Source organism: Ceratotherium simum, chromosome 1 (assembly GCF_057802395.1).
Source record: "Ceratotherium simum simum isolate JZ-2026a chromosome 1, ASM5780239v1, whole genome shotgun sequence".
Lineage (NCBI taxonomy): Eukaryota > Metazoa > Chordata > Mammalia > Perissodactyla > Rhinocerotidae > Ceratotherium > Ceratotherium simum.
In genome coordinates, this window is record NC_141900.1 from 26302115 (window position 1) to 26320998 (window position 18884).

At 35.5% G+C, this 18884-nt stretch overlaps 1 protein-coding gene across 1 annotated transcript; it reads right to left on the reverse strand.

Moving 5' to 3' along the window:
• Positions 1 to 9447: 9447 nt before the first annotated feature.
• Positions 9448 to 10516, reverse strand: LOC101394175 (olfactory receptor 2L5-like). The gene has a single exon (XM_004439335.3). It carries the CDS (start codon positions 10514 to 10516, stop codon positions 9578 to 9580), a length of 939 nt encoding a protein of 312 aa, XP_004439392.2. The 3' UTR covers positions 9448 to 9577.
• Positions 10517 to 18884: the final 8368 nt, after the last annotated feature.

Sequence of the window (18884 nt, forward strand, 5' to 3'; positions counted from 1 at the left end):
AACCACACATATACGGACAGCTAATTTTCGAGAAAGGAGCTAAGAACATACAATGGAGAAAGGAAAGTCTCTTCAATAAATGGTGTTGGGAAAACGACAACCACATGCAAAAGAATGAAAGTGGACCATGTGCTATCGCCATTCACAAAAATTAACTCAATATGGATCAAAGACCTGAAGGTGAGACCTGAAACTGTAAAACTCATGGAAGAAAATATAGGCAACACACTATTTGACACTGGTCATAAAGGAATCTTTTTGGATGCCAAGCCTACCCAGACTAGGGAAACTAAAGAAAAAATAAGCAAGTGGGACTTTATCAGATTAACGAGCTTCTACAAGACAAATGAAACCATAATCAAGAAGATCAGACAAACCACCAGCTGGGAGAAAATATTTGCAAAACATATCAGAGAAGGGGTTAATCTTCATAATATATAAAGAACACACACAACTGAACAACAAAAAAACAATCCGGTCAAAAAATGGGCAGAGGAAATGAACAGACACTTCTCCAAAGAAGATATATAGATGGCCAATAGGCACATGAAAAGATGTTCAACATCACTAATCATCAGGGAAATGCAAATCAAAACAACACTAAGATATCACCTCACGCCTGTTAGAATGGCTATAATCACCAAGACAAAAAGCAACAAATGTTGGAGAGGATGTGGAGAAACAGGAACCCTCATACACAGCTGGTGGGAACGCAAACTGGTACAGCCTCTATGGAAAATGGTGTGGAGATTCCTCAAAGAATTAAAAATAGAAATACCCTATGATCCATCTATCCCACTACTGGGAATGTATCCAACGAACCTGAAATCAACAATCCAAAGAGGCTTATGCACCCCTATGTTCATTGCAGCATTATTCACTATAGCCAAGAAGTGGAAGCAACCTAAGTGTCCCTTGAACTGATGATTGGATCAAGAAATTGTGGTATATATATACAATGGAATACTACTCAGCCATAAAAAAAGACAAATCGTCCCATTTGCGACAACATGGATGGACCTGGAGGGTATTATGTTAAGTGAAATAAGACAGAAAAAGAAAGACAAACACTGTATGATCTCACCAATATGTGGAATATAAACCAACACATGGACAGAGAAAACTGTATTGTGGTGACCAGGGGCAATGGGGGTAGGGGGTGGGCACAAGGGGTGAAGGGAGACATGTATATGGTGATGGACAAACAAAAATGTACAACCAAAAATTTCACAATGTTATAAACTATTAGAAAATTAATTAAAAGAATTTCTATTCTTCAGTTTTGATGGAATATTCTGTATATATCTATTAAATACTTCTGGTCTAATGTGTAGTTTAAGGCCAATGTTTTCTTTTTTATTTCTGTCTGGATGATCTATCCATTGGTGTAAGGGGATGTTCAAGTCCCCTACTATATTGCATTACTGTTGATTTCTCTCTTTATGTCTGTTAATATTTGCTTTATATATTTAGGTGCTCTTATGATGAGTGTATAAATATTTACAAATGTTATATCCCCTCTTGAATTGACATATGTATCATTATGTAATCTCCTTGTCTTTTGTTACAGTCTTTTTTTGTTTATTTTGTGAGGAAGATCAGCCCTGAGCTAACATCCATGCTAATCTTCCTCTTTTTGCTGAGGAAGACTGGCTCTGAGCTAACATCTATTGCCAATCCTCCTCCTTTTTTTCTTCCCCAAAGCCCCAGTAGATAGTTGCATGTCATAGTTGCACATCCTTCTAGTTGCTGTATGTGGGACGTGGCCTCAGCATGGCCGGAGAAGCGGTGTGTCAGTGCATGCCCGGGATCCGAACCCTGGCCACCAGTAGTGGAGTGTGCGCACTTAACCACTAAGCCATGGGGCCGCCCCACAGTCTGTTTTAAGGTCTATTTTATCTGATATGAGTATTGGTACTTCAGCATTCTTTTCATTTCCATTTGTATGGAATAGCTTTTTTCTCCCTTTCACTTTCAGTCTGTGTGTCTAAAAATCTGAAATGAGTCTCTTGTAGGCAGCACAGAGATGGATCTTATTTTTTTATCCATTCAGCCACCCACTGTCTATTGATTAAAGCATTTAGTCCATTTTCATTTAAAGTAATTATTGGTAGATATGTACCAATTGTCATGTTGTTACTTGTTTTCTGCTTGCCTTTCTAGTTTGTTTGTTTGTTTCTTTTTTGGTTTCTTCTTCTTTTGCTCTCTTCCCTTGTGGTTGGATGATTTTCTTTAGCGTTATGCTTGGACCTTCTCTTGGTTTTTTGTGTATCTATTGTAGCTTTGTGCTTTGTGGTTACCTTGAGGTTCATATGTATCTACCTATATATGTAGTAGTCTATTTTAAGGTGATAGTTGCTTAATCTGAATGTGTTATAAATCACTACATTTTTACCCCCACACACTTTATCTTTTTGATATCATATTTTACAACTTTTTATTTCGTGTATCTCTACTTATTGCAGTTATAGTTGATTTTACTACTTTCATCTTTTAACCTTTATACTAGCTTTTTAATTAGCTGAACCATTGCCTTTACTAAATCTTTGCCTTTACAAGTGATATTTTTTTCATATATTTCTGCTTTTGTCCACTTGAAGAAGACCCTTTAACATTGATTGTAAGACTGTTGTAGTGGTGATAAACTTCTTTAGTTTTTGTTTGTCTGGGAAACTATCTTTCCTTCATTTCTGAATGATGACCTTGCAAGTAAAGTATTCTTGCTTGTAAGTTTTTTTTTCCGCTTTTGACTCTTTAAATATATTATGCCACTCCTTTCTTGCCTGCAAAGTTTCTCCCAAAAAATTAGCTGATATTTTTATGGGAATTTCCTTGTATGTGACTTCTTGTTTTTCTGTTGCTGCCTTAAAGATTCTCTCTTTGTCTTTATCTTTTGACAGTTTAATTATAATATATCTTGACATTGCTCTCTTTGGATTCATCTTGATTAGGACTTTCTGTGCTTCCTGGACATAGATGTCTGCTTTCTTCCCCAAGTTAGGGAATTTTTAGCCATTATTTCTTCAAATAAATTTTCTACACCTTTATCACTCTTCTCCTTCCAGGACACCTATAATGCACATATTAGTACACTTGATGTTGTCCCAGAAGTCCCTTAAACAATCTATTCTTAGGTTTTTCTTTTTGCTGTTCTGATTAGGTGATTTCCATTATATTTTCTTCCTGATTGTTGATACATTATTCTGCATCATCTAATCTGCTCTTGATTCCTTCTAATGCATTTTTGTTTTAGTTGTTATATTCTTCAACTCTGATTGTTTCTTTCTCATATTTTCTCTTTGTTGAAGTTCTCACTGTGTTCCTCTGTTCTTCTTCTCAGTTCAGTGAGCATCTTTATGACCATTACTTTGAAATCTTATTAGGTAAATTACCTGTCCTCATTTCATTAGCAATTTTCTGGGATTTTACCTTGTTCTGTTGTTTGAAACATATTACTCTGTCTGTTCATTTTGTATGACTTTCTGTGTTTGTGTCTATGAATTAGACAAAACAGCTACCTCTCACAGTCTTGAAGGAGTGATCTTGTGTAAAAGCCTTCCCTGTGTAGACTGTGTGTGCCAGGCAGCTTTGACAGGCTGACTGGAGTTGTAGCAGGCATGGGCTGGGGGAGTATGGAGATGTGCCTTGTTCAGTTTGTCTGTACCACTGTGATGGTACAGCTAGAGCTGGAGCAGGCATGTGACAGGGGGTCATGGTGTAAGTCACTCTAGGGCAACCCTGGCAGGTAAGTTGGAGCTGGTACAGGCAGGGGCTGAGTTGTCCCAGGGCATGCCCCACTGGGGCCTCCTTGGCTGGATGGCTGGATCTGGAGCATGTGTGGGCTGAGAGGTCCCAGGGAATGCTGCACTGGAGCCACCCTGGTGGAATGGCTGGAGCCAGAGTGACCCAGAGTGTAGCATGCTGGCGTTGCCCAGATGGGATGGCTGGTGCTGGGAACTGGTCCCAGGGTGTGCTGTGCTGGGGCCACCTTGGTGGGATGACTGAAACTGGAATGGGCACAGGCTAGTGGAGATCCTGGGGTATGCTGTGCCATTGCCACCTTAGAGGGATGGTTGGAGGTGGGGTGGGCATGGGCAGGGGGCCTGGGGAACAATGCACTGGGGCTGCCTTGAGGGGATGGTTGGGGTGTGGGCCAGGGGCCTGTGGCATACTGAGGTGAACTTAGCAGCCTAGTTAGAATTTTTGGATCACACTCCTGCCTGTGTTATGAAGGTGGAGGAGGAACACAAAAAATGGCACACATCAGCACCTTAGACCCTGGAGAGATTTCCAGCCATTCCCTGTCCATTTGGCAGACGCTCTAGGGTTACTAAATTGATTCTCTTCCTATATAATCTTTGTTGTTAGTATTGTTGAGTTGATTCTGATTCCTAGCGACTCTGTATACAGCAAAGGAGAATCCTTCCTGGTATTTTTGCACTATCTTATCATCTTCTGGTGCGACATCAGACAATGCTCCACTGCTATTCACAAAGTTTTCACGGCAAATTTTGTTGGAAGTGGGCAGCCAGTTCATTTGTCCTAATCTTTCTTAGTCTGGAAGCTCTGGTGAAACCTGTTCCCCATGAATGACCCTGATCCTACTTGAAATACTGGTGGCATAGCTTTCAGCATCACAGCAATATGCAGCCACCACAGTATGACAACCAATAGATGAGTGGTGTGGTTTCCTGACCAGGAAATGAACCCAGACCATGGCAGTTAGAGCTCCAAATCTTAACCACTAGACCACCAGGGCTGGCCCTTTATAGTCTAAGTGCCCTTTCAACTGTTGTTTTTTGCTGTGCCCCACGATAGGCAAGCCTGTGCACAGGCCACTCAGTGATATTTCTCACTGCTGCAGGTTACCTCAATGGTGGTGGGGTTCCATTGATACCATGTCTCTCTCTCTCTTCTATCCAGCTCTCTGTGGTCCCCCTATTGTTTATTGTGCAGAAGCTGTTTAATCAGCCCTCAGTTCTTCAAAATTAATTACTCTATATGTCGGTGTAGATTCAGTGTGGCTGTGGGAGGAAGTGAGTTCAGTCTTCCTATGCTACTACCTTGAACTCAGAATACATTATCAATTTTTAAATGTTCCACTTGCCTTGCATGCCTAGAATAAATCTCATTTTCTCACAGTTCATTTATTTTCATACAGTGTTGGATTCAATTATCTAATATTTCTTAATGATTTTTGCATGTGATTCTATGAAAGATATTTATGTGTATAGTTTTGTTTTCTTGTAATGTATTTCTCTGACTGTGTTTGTTTAATGTGGTGGGACCTGTTAAGGATAGTGACTGAGCCATGTTATCAATGACTAAAATTGGTCCATAGAAGTTGATTGTCCCTAACCTATATCAGTAGAACTATGAGATGTAATAAGTGTAGAATAAAATCTAATCTAAGAAACATTACTTAACACAAGAATAAGGGTGGCTACAGTTAAAAAGGAGACAACAGGCTCAAAATAGAGTGACATGTGCTAAGGCCAAGTCATCAAACTAGACTTAATACCTAACTTAATTACAGTTTCAACCTCTCCTAGGAGTGGGATCTTAAACCAATCATTCTGGAATTACCTGGTGAGCACTCGTGAGGTAATTCACCTGATAGACACCTACCATTCCCCTAAAGAAGATGACCTTGCCTAAAACAATCATCTCTTTCCTAGAATAACTTTCTTGCGCCACCTCCTTCTGCCTATAGAAGTCTTTCATTTTGTACAGCTCCTCAGAGCTCCTTTCTATCTGATAAAGTGGATGCTGCCCACTTACAAATCATTTAATAAATCTAATAAGATCTTTAAAATTTACTCAGTTGATTGTTTTTTAACAGATTTGGTGGCAATCAGTGGAATCTGAAGTAAACTTCTGATGTCTTCGAGGACAATAAGAAACCCAGGTGTGGTACCTGCAAACCCTTTGAGGTCTCTGTCTGTCTCACCATTTTTGAGGGCTATGAGTAAGTTCCTCTTGGTTCTGAGAACTGCTTTGTGTGCATTAAGCTCCTGATATAGTTGGTTTTCCAGTCCAGAGCTTAGCATGTCAGCTCAAGCTGGCAGACTGTTCCATCCAGAACTTGAACCTTTAGCCCTTGGTTCAGTCCACAGTTCCCCATTTGTTTGGAATCCCTCCCCAAATTCCACATTGGTAACTGCTGATAGTTACTAGCCAGAGACAGATTGGATCCAACTTAAGAACCAAACTGGGTCCAGGGTTCAACTGAATCTGACTTGGAAACTGAACTGTGTCTGGGATTGGACTGGGTCTGACTTAAGCAGTACTAAGTCCAGTGTGAGGTCTTTGGTGAATAAAATTGTGTTTTAGGGCTGAACAAGAACAGTCTGCAGTTCCCCCATTTATTTGGGTCCACCGGTTCAGTCCTTTTCCCAGTCCCCTGTTCTACATTGGAAATTGCTGGTGATATTCAGAGCCTGATAAAAATTGTTTTTTAGGCCTCCTCCCCTAAGCTAAATGGAAAGAAAGATGGAAAGAAAACTTTTTGAAGCCTTTATGAAAGGATTTACCAAAACATTCCAAATCTAAACAGCTCTAAATCCAGAACATACAAGTATTTTGATTTCCATCTTAGTTGGAAATATTCTCCCTGATATAAAAAAGCAAATTGGAGATAGTGTAGTTAGATGGGCAGAGTAGCCCCTTGATATCATTTAGACTGCAGCCCAATTCTTTGAGGGATTAAAATTGACTATCTTTACATTAAAAATCTTTGAAAAACCAGAAATGTAGCCCTAGAAACAATTCAATGTCTACCTATCTTTACCATTCCCAATTCTTAATTCTGAAAAAAAAAAAAAGGGAAAAGAGTCCTTTTAAACAATACAAACTGCAATAGAAGCTCCTTTGCCTCGAATCTGGTTGACAGCTTCCATCATATTACTTGTCAAGATTAATACACATCTTAAGTGTCTTCCCCAGAAATATTAGCACAAAAGCTTTACCCATATGAGTAGGTAACCTTAACTCATTCCATCCACCAGAAACACAATTTGAATCCAACTTCTTTTATAACTCAAGATTTTTGTGTTATTGTACCTGATTCATGGCTAAAATTTTAGAGTGGAAGCAATAAGTTCTCTGTTTACATCTGTCTGTATGTTTATGTGTGTCTATATGTATGTATTGTAGATGTGTGGTATTTTTCTACCTCAGGATGATATTATTTAAAATTAATTTGTAAAGGAGCTCTATTTAATTTACTTAAAAACAAAAAGGTGATTATATAAATTAAGTATTCCTAAAACTCTCAGAAATACAGAAACTAACACAAATACTTTTCAAGTTCACTTGATCTGGGAAAATACTCAGTATCAAAGCTAGTTTCAGTTTGTTGGTTTAGCTAAAATAGACATATCTTTAAAGTTATCAACATTAAATATAAGGCAGACATACAACTTTTATTCTACCTGTGTTTGTAAGTCAAAAAATTGCATAATATCTCTGTTACAAAATTTGCCAGCAAAATAACAATAATAATAATTTAGGATGAAGGCTGATCTTGTCCAACATTTCATGAAGTTTTTGTGAGTAGTCTAAACATAATTGTTGGGAACAAGTAAATTAGACAGATATAAGTGAGATAAAGGTTTTAAGTAAATTTTTAAGCAATAATTATATATTAAGGTATGTCTACTTAAATAGTTTCCGCAAATCTTTTTGTTAACTTAAAACTTTAGAGTTTTGCTAAATTAAATTAAATGATGGGTAATTGTAGAAATGACCTTTCTACACAGCTCAGGGTCACATTAGATGACCAGGCCCTAGAACACCAATGCTTATACACTAATTTTATAAACTTTGTGATAGGCACTCTGCATCTCTGCTTCCTTTCATTCTGCCTATCCAAATAGGGTCATAGGAAGTCTTTGTTGCCTAATTAGGGAATGAAAGCCAAAGTATCTTTTACTTTTTCCATTTCTCATGTCTGTTTTCCCATACATGGTGCCTAAAGCAAAACTTTTTACATATTCCTATACCTCACTCATAATAGCCCATGTAAATAGATAAATGAAGGGCCACAGGACTCCTGGTTAAGCATAAAGTCTAGAATCTATTTATCATTATTTTTTATCTGAACTATCTTTTGATATGTCTTACAGAACAAACATTTCAATATCTATGATAGAACCCAAATCTTCACTTCCCTGCCTGACTTACAGCTACGGCTAAGACATATGTCTACACTATGCATTAGATTCTCTATTTGCAGGCTTTACCCTAGAAGTGAGTCACTCAGAGAACCAGGGCAAGTGCACAATCTCTAAGGTAATGTGGATGAAACAGAAATAATTCATGAAGTTTCTAGAGGAGCCCATCACATAGTTCTGAGGCTATACATGGCATCCAAATGGGGTAACAGTGGTATCATCACAGGACTCATTCTCATTGTTACTTGTTTATTGGTGAAAACAGTTAAGACATACTTTCTTAGCAAATTTCAGGTATACAATACATTATTCTTAACTATAGTCACCCTATTCTAATTTAGAATTCCAAAACTTTTTCATCTTGTATATCTGAAACTTCATACCCTTAGACTAAAATGTCCCCACTTCTCCATGACCCAGCCCCTGGTAAAAACCACTCTACTCTCTGCTTCTGAGTTTGATGTTTTTATATTCCTCATAGAAGTGAGAACATGCAGTATTTGTCTTTTTGACTGGCTTATATCACTTAGCATAGTGTCCTCCAGGATTATCTATATTGTCGTAGTGGCAAGATTTCCTTCTTTTACAAGGCTGAATAATATTCCATTGTATGTATATTTCCCACATTTCTTTATAAATTCATCCATTGATGCACACTTAGGCTGTTTTCCTGTCTTGGTTATTTGGCTATTGTGAATAATGCTGCAAGGAACATGGGAGTGCAGATCCCTTTTTGAGATAGGGATTTTATTTTCTTTGGCTATATACCCAGAACTGAGATTGCTGGATCCAATGGTAGTTCTATGTTTAATTTTTTTAAGAACTTACATACTTCCATCCAACATAAGATGAGGGATATATTAATTAGCTTGATTATGGTGATGAGTTCACAATATATATGCATATCAAATCATCACACTGTACAACTTAAAAATATTATTTGTTAATTATACCTCAATAAAGCTGGAAAAATATGTAAATTATTATACAAATAAATAAAATATTATCTTGTACCAATTAGATTAGGTCCATCCTAACCATTTATTGTTCTTTCATTCTAATTTACCGATATTGGGAGATCAAAAAGTATTGTAGAACTGGTATGCTGAACGATATCATCAGTTTAGTTATTTTTCATTTTCACTTATACATGTTAGTAAAAACTTTTTCCCCATGAGTGAGTTGAAAATACATTCCCTTTATACTAATGAAAAAAAAGGATCACGAAGAAAATCAAAAATGTTGCCTTAGAATATACAATTATTTTGTGAGACAAATTTTTAAAATCTTCCATATTAATTTCAGATCCTTCCCTCTAGGCGTGGAACATTATTTTTCTTTGTAATGGAACACAGCTGAATTGATGTGAAACTGAGCTTTGGTGACTAACGTAGATAGTTTGTCTACATTTCCACAGAGTGGATTCTCTGAATCGCTCTTCTCAGGGCTCCTATCACCTCCTTGTTTCTTAGGCTGTAAATAATGGGGTTGAGCATCGGGGTCAGGATAGTGTAGAACACAGCCAGAACCTTGTCCTCTGTTGGAGATCGGAGGGATCTTGGGCGTAGATAAGTGGAAACAAAAGTTGCAATGTAGAAAATCACCACAGTGAGGTGGGTGCTGCAGGTTGAATAGGCCTTCTTCCGCCCTTCTGCAGAGTGCATGCGATAGACAGCAAGGAGAACCTGGCCGTAGGAATATGCAATACCAAGGAAAGGCAACACTAGGAAGAGGGTGGTGCTCACAAACACTGTGTACTCATAGACCCAGGTGTCCACGCAGGCCAGAGTCAACATGGCTGGGACATCACAGAAGAAATGATTGATGGCCCTGGATCGGCAATAAGGGATTTGGAGGGCATATACTGTGTGGGCACAGGAGTTGATAGAGCCCATTATCCAAGATCCTATTATCATCAGCACACACACTCTTTTGCTCATATGGATGGGATAGTGGAGAGGAAAGCAGATAGCTATGTAACGATCATAGGCCATAGATGCCAATAGTAGGCCTTCTGCACCTGCTAAAGTCAAGAAGAAGAAGCTCTGAACCCCACACCCAATGAAAGAGATAGACTTGTTTCCAAACAGAAAATTGGAAGCCATTTTGGGGACAATGGTGGAGATGCAGTTCAGATCCATGAGGGAGAGCTGACTGAGTAGGAAATACATGGGTGTGTGGAGATGGGTGTCCAGGAGGATAAGAAGGATCATGGACAGGTTACCAAACATAGCTGTTAGGAAAATGAGGACAATTAAGATGAAGAGGAAAAGTCCAATTCTTGATGGTAGGAATAACCCCAGTAAAATGAAATCAGTAGATGTTTGATTGTAGTTTTCCATGGGGCACTCATTTAGTTTTTCCTAAAGACAGACACAACATTAAGTCAGAATAGAGCAACAAGCTGGTTTTAATTCATTATTTTAGTCACAGTGTGATTTATTCTTGAAACATTACAGCAGTTAAATGAAGAACAAAATTACCTATTTTGAAGAAAAAATCCCAGTTTTTGCCTCATAGATAAAATTTTGATGAGGCAAACGTCTATGGCCAAAATATTTTACAGAAATCTGTGAATTTGTAAGAATAATATATTTCTGTAGTGACTTTATTAGGATATAGATATTTTATCTCCCTACAGAATTTCAGGTATCATCAAAGTCAGAGCTTATACTTTAAATGTCTGCATAGAATATCTACGTAAATGCATAAATTATAGACTCATATTTGAATACATTTTCGTAACCTTTAGGGGATGATTTTTTTTCTTTTATATTTAAGCCCTAATACCTCCGAAACTGCAGTAGCCGATCAGCTCATGTTACAGATCTATGGTCTCTTTTTGAGTTCTCCTCAAAAATCTTGCTATATCAAGCTTTTTAGAAGTCAGGTGTAATTATTACTCCTTCTTTTCAGAAATCTGCAATGAAACCTCATTGCCAAATACCCTTTATGAAATGTCATTCTCCTCTGCCTCCTCATCTAACTTTCCAATGCTTTAGTTAAAGTAAAACCTTTTCCAGATAATCTATACTGCAATTTCCTCATAGTTTTTATGGCTCTGCTCAAGCTCTCCCAAAAGAAGATGTGTATTCTGTCCATCTACTTCTCAATGCTTACATAACATTATCCATTGCCTTATGGCACCTTTTACTACTCATACTTATTTTTTCTTTGTTTTCATTTCTTTAAAACTCTTTCCATTTCTAGATAATTGTGGGGCTATAAGCACATATATTTATCACCTCTCTGTCATAAAACTCAACTAACATGATAAGAAAAAAAAATTAATACTAAAACTTAAAGTGAGGAAGAGAGCAGAGGGGGGAATCAGGGAGAAAAGAGTTCAGGACATTTTGGAGGAAGGAATATTGAGAAACAGTGAATCACTTAAATGGAGAAGGGGGAATGGCATCCTGAGAAGCCCCTTAGTGGGAATGAGGGGGGGAATTCTCCTCCAGAGGGAATACCATGAGTGAGCAAGCTCAGCATGCTATACCCGAAAAGAGCTTGCAGTATTTCAGTCTTACAGTATTGCTGTAAGACCAAAGGCCATCAGACTTTTGAGGAAGTCTCAAATGAAAGAGGAACATACACACACACACACATACATCCACACAGTTAAAAATGATTGGAAAAAATACAAGAGAATTTTATTAAAAATTTATATCCTTACAATGTTATAAACCAATGTTACTGCAATACACAAAAAATTAAAAAATTTATATCCAGAGAAACATGACAAGTTGTTAAAACCTCAGAATAAATACTATGTGTAATATAAAAGAAACTGCCAGATTACCATAAAGGACTTCTGGAAATTGAAAAGATAATAATTAATAAAATAAATTCAATGAAAGCCTCAAAAGATAAATTGGAAAAAATGGACCAGAAAGAAAAAAACAACAGTAATCAAAAAAAAAGTTTGGCACTTAGAAAAGATAGAGTTAGATAATTAATATAAGTTGACCCAACATATACTTATGGCATTCCTAAAAATGCATATGACATAATAATTATAGAGTAAATATTATCGAACAAAAACATTTTCTCAGAACTGTTCTATAAGAACTACAATAGTCAAATATCTTGCAAAGAACACAGAAAAATAAATGAGAAGTAACTTATTAAAAGATTTCTTTTGCAAACTTTAATATTTTCTTGAAAACAATTTATTGACAATTCTCAAATCAGCTATAAAAATAAGATCTTAAAATTTTCTTGAGAGAAATAATAGTAATATAATGAGAAGAAACATATGCAGTAATGGCCAATAACATAGTATCAGGATACACAGTAATGATGTATTTTTTTATATTCAATCAATAAATTCTAGAAAATGGAACAATGCCATCAAGCCATAAAGTGGGATATAACTATGTTGAGAGAATGGAAAGAGGGGAAAAGTGTGAAGGTGGTGATGTAGGGAGGGGGCAGCTTCTCACTCACAGTGGCCTGAGTTACAAATCATGGTCTAGTAATTGAGATTTAGAAATCAAGCGTTAGAAGATAAACATACTGTTTAAAATATCAAGGAAATATAGGGAATTTTTGTAAAATAATTTGAAGTATTTATCTTGGGGGTTAGGAGTAGTGGATTAGGGGACCATCATTTTGCCCTGTGGGTTGTTGATGCTCTTTCCACGCATTATCTGGATAAAATATTAAAGTAATATAAACAGTATTTTGGGGCTGGCCCAGTGGTGCAGTGGTTAAGTTCGCATGTTCTGCTGTCGCAGCCAGGGGTTCGCTGGTTGTTATCCTGGGTGCGGACCTACTCACTGCTCATCAAGCCATGCTGAGGTGGTGTCCCACATAGAAGAACTAAAAGGACCTACAACTAGGATATACAACTATGTACTGGGGGCTTTGGGGAGAAAAAAGAAAAAAAGAAGAAGACTGGCAACAGATGTTAGCTCAGGGCCAAACTTCCTCAAAAAAAAAAAAATAAGTATTTCACAGTTAATAATTTGCATGTACTCTAATTACTGCATATTAGTAATTAATCTCCAAATAAATTGTAGGAAACCTACAGCAGGGTACTGGACCTATGTGGAACAACTGAGTTTCATTGTTTCATTTATTGTCTGGCTGCTGACAACTTGCAAAGGAAAAATAAGGACAACACTTTTTTTTCATAAATTGGCGTTTGGGTTCAATATGACACGAGCATATTAGACTGAGATCATAGGGTATAATTTATATCAGTAGTTTCAATTATTGACAAGATTGAAAATGTAATATTTGTGATTATCAATTAAATTAACATTGTGAGTACTCTTATCATTTGTATTTTATACAGGGACAACTATGACAAAGAATCCATGAGGTAGTTAATATTATCCCAGTTTAATATTGAGGTTAAAGCAACACAGAACAGAAATAATAAATAGCAAGTCAGATCTGTTCTTTGATGCTATGTCACATGACTGCCAATGCAGCACCATTTTGATTATCTATGTTCTCCTGTTCTTAGGTTCTAATAACTTGTCATGTGATATTATTTAAAGAAGTATTGCCTCTGAAAGGGAAACAACCTCCATTAAATATCTGTTTCAAGGTCTAAAATAAAGAGATCATTTTTTCTCATGTAAACATAAATTAGAATATTTTCCCTTTTATCCAATGAAATAACAATAGATAATTCATTTGCAGACCATTTATAAAGAATTTTCACCTGTCTAAATTTTTTAAATTCCACTAAAACTTTGTTTTTTGGCATCAGCATTAATGACAATATACACGGGAGAAAAGAGCAATCAGATGGTTTCTTAGTGAGAGGGAGAAACGAGCTTTGAACCTGGATAAGGTCTGTACATGGAAAAGAGGATAATGATATAAACTTTTATTGATCACCTCACTGGGTGGAACCTGGCATGTGTCAATATTTGTGTCAGGATTAAATGAAATTAACTAGCTCTTGAGATCAAAATAACCACTGACATTTTATAGATGATGATAAAAGATTCAGAGACTTTAAGTGAATTTCCCTGATTCCCCTGCTACTACTTTAGATGCTAGATGGATAGATATATATATTCGCATACTAAAATTTTATTTAAGGAAGTAACATGTCTTATCCTTCAATCAAAAATTTTGAATGATTCTGATATTAGTAGTTGTCTTTTCCACTGCTCAAAACTAAATAAATGAAATGAGAAAAAAAATGAATGCTATAAAATTGGAAATTCACTATAGATGAAAGTGGGTTGAAAATGTGTGTGAAAAGTTCTTTTATGCCCAAATAAATTGATTTAGTGTTTAAATTTTGCTCATTTCAAGAACTTCTGTTTTCTCTTTTCTGCTGTGGTTACCTTATTCTCTTACTGTATTCTCTCATATTCTGTGTTACCTGCAACAATCTAACTCTAGTGAATGATGTAGAGAATGCACACATCATTTTCAGAACCTCCAGATGAACTCCAAGAGATAGCAAATGTTGGCAAGGATGTGGAGAAAAGGGAACCCTTGTGCACTGTTGGTGGGAGTGTAAATTGGTACAGTTGTTGTAGAATACAGTAAGTTCCTCAAAAAATTAAAAATAGAACTACCATATGATCAGCGACCCTACTTTTGGAATATAGCCAAAGAAAATGAAATCAGTATCTTGAAGAGATATCTGCACTCCTATGATCATTGCAGCATTATTCACAATAACTAAAATATGAAAACAACCTAACTGTCATCAATGAATGAATGGAATATACCTATTGCCCTGGAATATTATACAGACTTAAAAAAAGGAAATTATGCCATTTGCAACAATATGGATGATCCTGGAAGACTTTATGCTAAATAAAAAAAGCCAGACACAGAAAGACAAACACTGCTTGATTACACTTGTATGTGTAACCTAAAATAGTCAAACTCATAGAAGCAGATAGTTGGATGGTGGTTGTCAATGGCTGAAGGGACGAAGACATGAAGAGATTTGGATCAAAGGCTACAAAGATTCCATTATGCAAGATGAATAAATTCTGGAGTCCCAATGTACAGCATTGTGAATATAGTTAACAACACTGTATTGTATACTTGAAATTTGTTAGGAGAGTAAATCTTAAGTGATCTATGAGCAAAAAAAAAAAAAAGATAACTATGTAAGTTGATGGATATGTTAATTAACTTGATTGTGGTGACTATTTCACAGTGTAAATATATCAAAACATCAAGCTGTACACCTTAAATATATACAATTTTTATAAAGCTAGAAAAAAGCAAGAGTTATAAGATTGTATGAGATAATATATACTAGATACTTAGAATGTGCTTTTGCTTAAGTCATCACTGAACAGTAGCTGTGATGTTTACTGTCTTCATGATCACCATTGCCAAAAACCTCAAGAAAGTTACCATTATATCATTTTCCTTCACACTCTTGTCATCCCTAGATTTCTCAGTGATATAGTTCCCAAAATGTTTCTATGTACCATTCCAATTTGATTTTCACAAATCACTCTAGATTACTAATATAGATATTATTATTATTTCGTTGGAAGTTTAGTGATATGTACATGAATTTAAAAATAAAATGCAAAAGTTAAACATAGGAAACAGCACAATTAGTCACAATCTGTGTTTTAAAAAATCTGGATAACTGTGACACATCCACTATTCCTATGAATACGTGACTACCTTCCAGAAGGTGTCCTTTAAATTTAGAAAATATATTATTGCCTCAGTGACAGGTAAATGTAGCTATTATTATTTTATCTTTATTATAAATTCTATTTTATATTTTTGTATAAAATCTAGACAAGAAATAATTTAATTATAAATAGATTCATATAAGTTAAAACGGTTCATAAGCAATAATAAGTTTAATAAGTTTACCCTGGCAACCATGTAACCCTATACTCATTGGCAGAAAAAACCCAAAAAAATCCAAGTAAGAAGTAGTGAAGTCTGCCCTCTACAATGCTTACTGAGGCTTTGTACTCTTATATGCTAGCTTTGTTCATCAGATTTCACATGAGCCCATCAAAAGCCTACCCCAGTATGACTCAACTCTATCTTACAAAGATCCTCATTCCCTTCCCGTCCAGAGAGCACATACATGAACTAAACCACTTTCTGTTGTAAAAAGTGCAGCCATTCACACGCAAAATCCACTTAAAATCTCTTAATGCTGGACTTGACCAACTTTTACGTAGATTATGTCACTCATTTTCTAAACCGGTCACCTTGAATCTGGAATTATTTCAATCCAGACAGTAATGCACACTGCCAAAAGGATTAAAGCAATAGAATCAACAGCTATATGATCACATCACATGCTTGCATAAAAATAGCTCTACTCCTGGAAAATATAATTCATGTTACATCTACCATAGTAAAGCATTCTCCACTTAGCTACAATCTTCCCACCTCCAGAGGATTCATCACAGACTCTGGACACAATGCATTTTTCCTTCCTCAATAAATACTATTTATCTTTCAAATTCAATTGTTTTTCAAAAATATCTTTGGTCAATTATGGACAAATAAATTATTCTTACATTTGAAGTTCCATTTGCATTCATATAAAATTCTGATATATATTTTGTCACACAGAAGTATCACTATGTTTAAAGTGAAGATATTTTCATGAATACGTTAACTTTTAGTATATACCTTAGTCTTATTCACCATAAATCCAGAAAAGAAGTTCGTAGATAATATCAGCCATTGACTACATTATCAATTATTATCAAAGTCACTATGTTTCACTACTATTTCACAATAGATTATCAAGAGTAACACCAATACTTTCCAGAATTGTATAACGAGTTATGTTTTAGGATTGAAGACAGCTTCATGTCTTAAAAAAGTGTTGAAGTGTTTAAGCAATAGATTTATTTTTAATTATATATATATGTGTATATATATATGAACACATATATATGATCATTTAAACCCACTTTGATGGAATTATTATTTTTTAATTCCCTGGTAAGTGAGATGCCCGAATGTATCAATTGCTCTTGCTAGTATTTTATAAAAAGCAGTTCTAAATTAATTCTAATAAAAATTCTCTTAAGCACTTGCAGAAGAGTCTTAACTCTTATGTAATAGATGAAACTAAAAATATAATTAGAACTTTTACCTTTTATTATCTCTCCATTTTTACAACATCACTGGATTGGATAGCTAACGGTGGCCCTACAGCCATCATATGAACAGTCATTTTTCTACGCAGATTTTTTTTAATATTTTTCAGAGAAATGTATATGTTCATCTTTAATCTTTGCACTTGGCATTTTAAATAACTCCGTGAAGACTCAGGAGCAACCATGACTCCAAGCCATCTTTATGTGTTAAGTATAACACTTGTTTTGTTTGCGGCCCTTGGGAATGTCCACTGAGACTTGAGTAATGTAGGTTAAGTCACTAATAGCCCAGGATGGCGTTAGGCCAAGGTTGGGAAAGGAGTCCTGATAATTTCTTTAGACGTTTTCACAGATGTGTTAAGGGTTAATTCAGTGGGGAAATAAGCAAATATATTTATTCAGTCTCTTCCAATATTATTATGTCTTTCAAGTTTTATAGAGTCATTATTTTATATATTGTTATTCAGTAAGTACGTAAGAATAGTGTGTAAATCTATTAATTTATTTGGCAGTTTGAAGTAAATTGGCTAAAAAAATTAATACATTAAAATGAAATATGACAGTTTTAATATAAACACAAGAAATTCTTAAAATATCTCACACTTTGGGTGTAATCTTTAGTTTGTTTTAGATATTATTTATTTTCAAATTGTTTCCATTAAGTTGGCAATTACTATTAAATTATAAAACTTTTCAAAATTCTAAAATAGGTAATAAAGTGATAGTATTACTTTGATGGGCTATTACTTAGATAAAATTCAATAAAGCATTTTTTTATTGCAGATAATGCCTTAAATTTTCTTAGGTTTCCTATATTCTCCAGTATTTTCATTAAGATATGTTTCTTTTGAGAAAGGGTACTACTAGTCTAGTTTAAACCATAACTAAATATTTGTTTACTTGGATTATTTTCAAAAGTTAGTTGTCCTTCAAATTACACGCACACACATACACACACACACACGTGGAAGTAATAGTCTCCATTCTTTTTTTATCTTCACTATATATTCTATTTTATATTTTCATGTAAAATCTAGACAAGTGATTTCCAGGGTTTGGATTAGAAAAAGTGGATTCATATAGGGTAAAAAAGTAGGAAGCAACGTTAAGATTACCATGGATTTCATGTACCACTCTTAATTCTTAGAAAGAAATATAAACAGGAAATAAGAAAGGCTATCCTCCATAATCCTTATTGAGGATTTGGCCACTTAAGTATTAGGTTCATTCTTCAAGTATTACTTGAACATATCCAAAACATACTCCAATATGATTAGGCCCTACCTCTTCAAATGACCCTCATCTCACTTCTCATCCAAAGAGCACGTTTATGGATCAGCTCCAAAACCACTTTCTGTTGTTGATTTCATACTCTACAATTTTTGCTGAACAGTATTCTAAAAAGTGCAGCCATTCACTCGACCTCAAACTCCATTTCAAATCTTCTATTTTTTAATTTAACCAAAGTTTACATACATTACATTACTCATCTCCTAAACTGGTCACCTTAAATCCTGAATGATTTCAATCCAAACAGTAACCAACACTGCCAAAAAGGCTAATACAATGGAATAAACAAACACCTATGTGATCACGTCATGTGCTTGCATGAACATATCTCTAC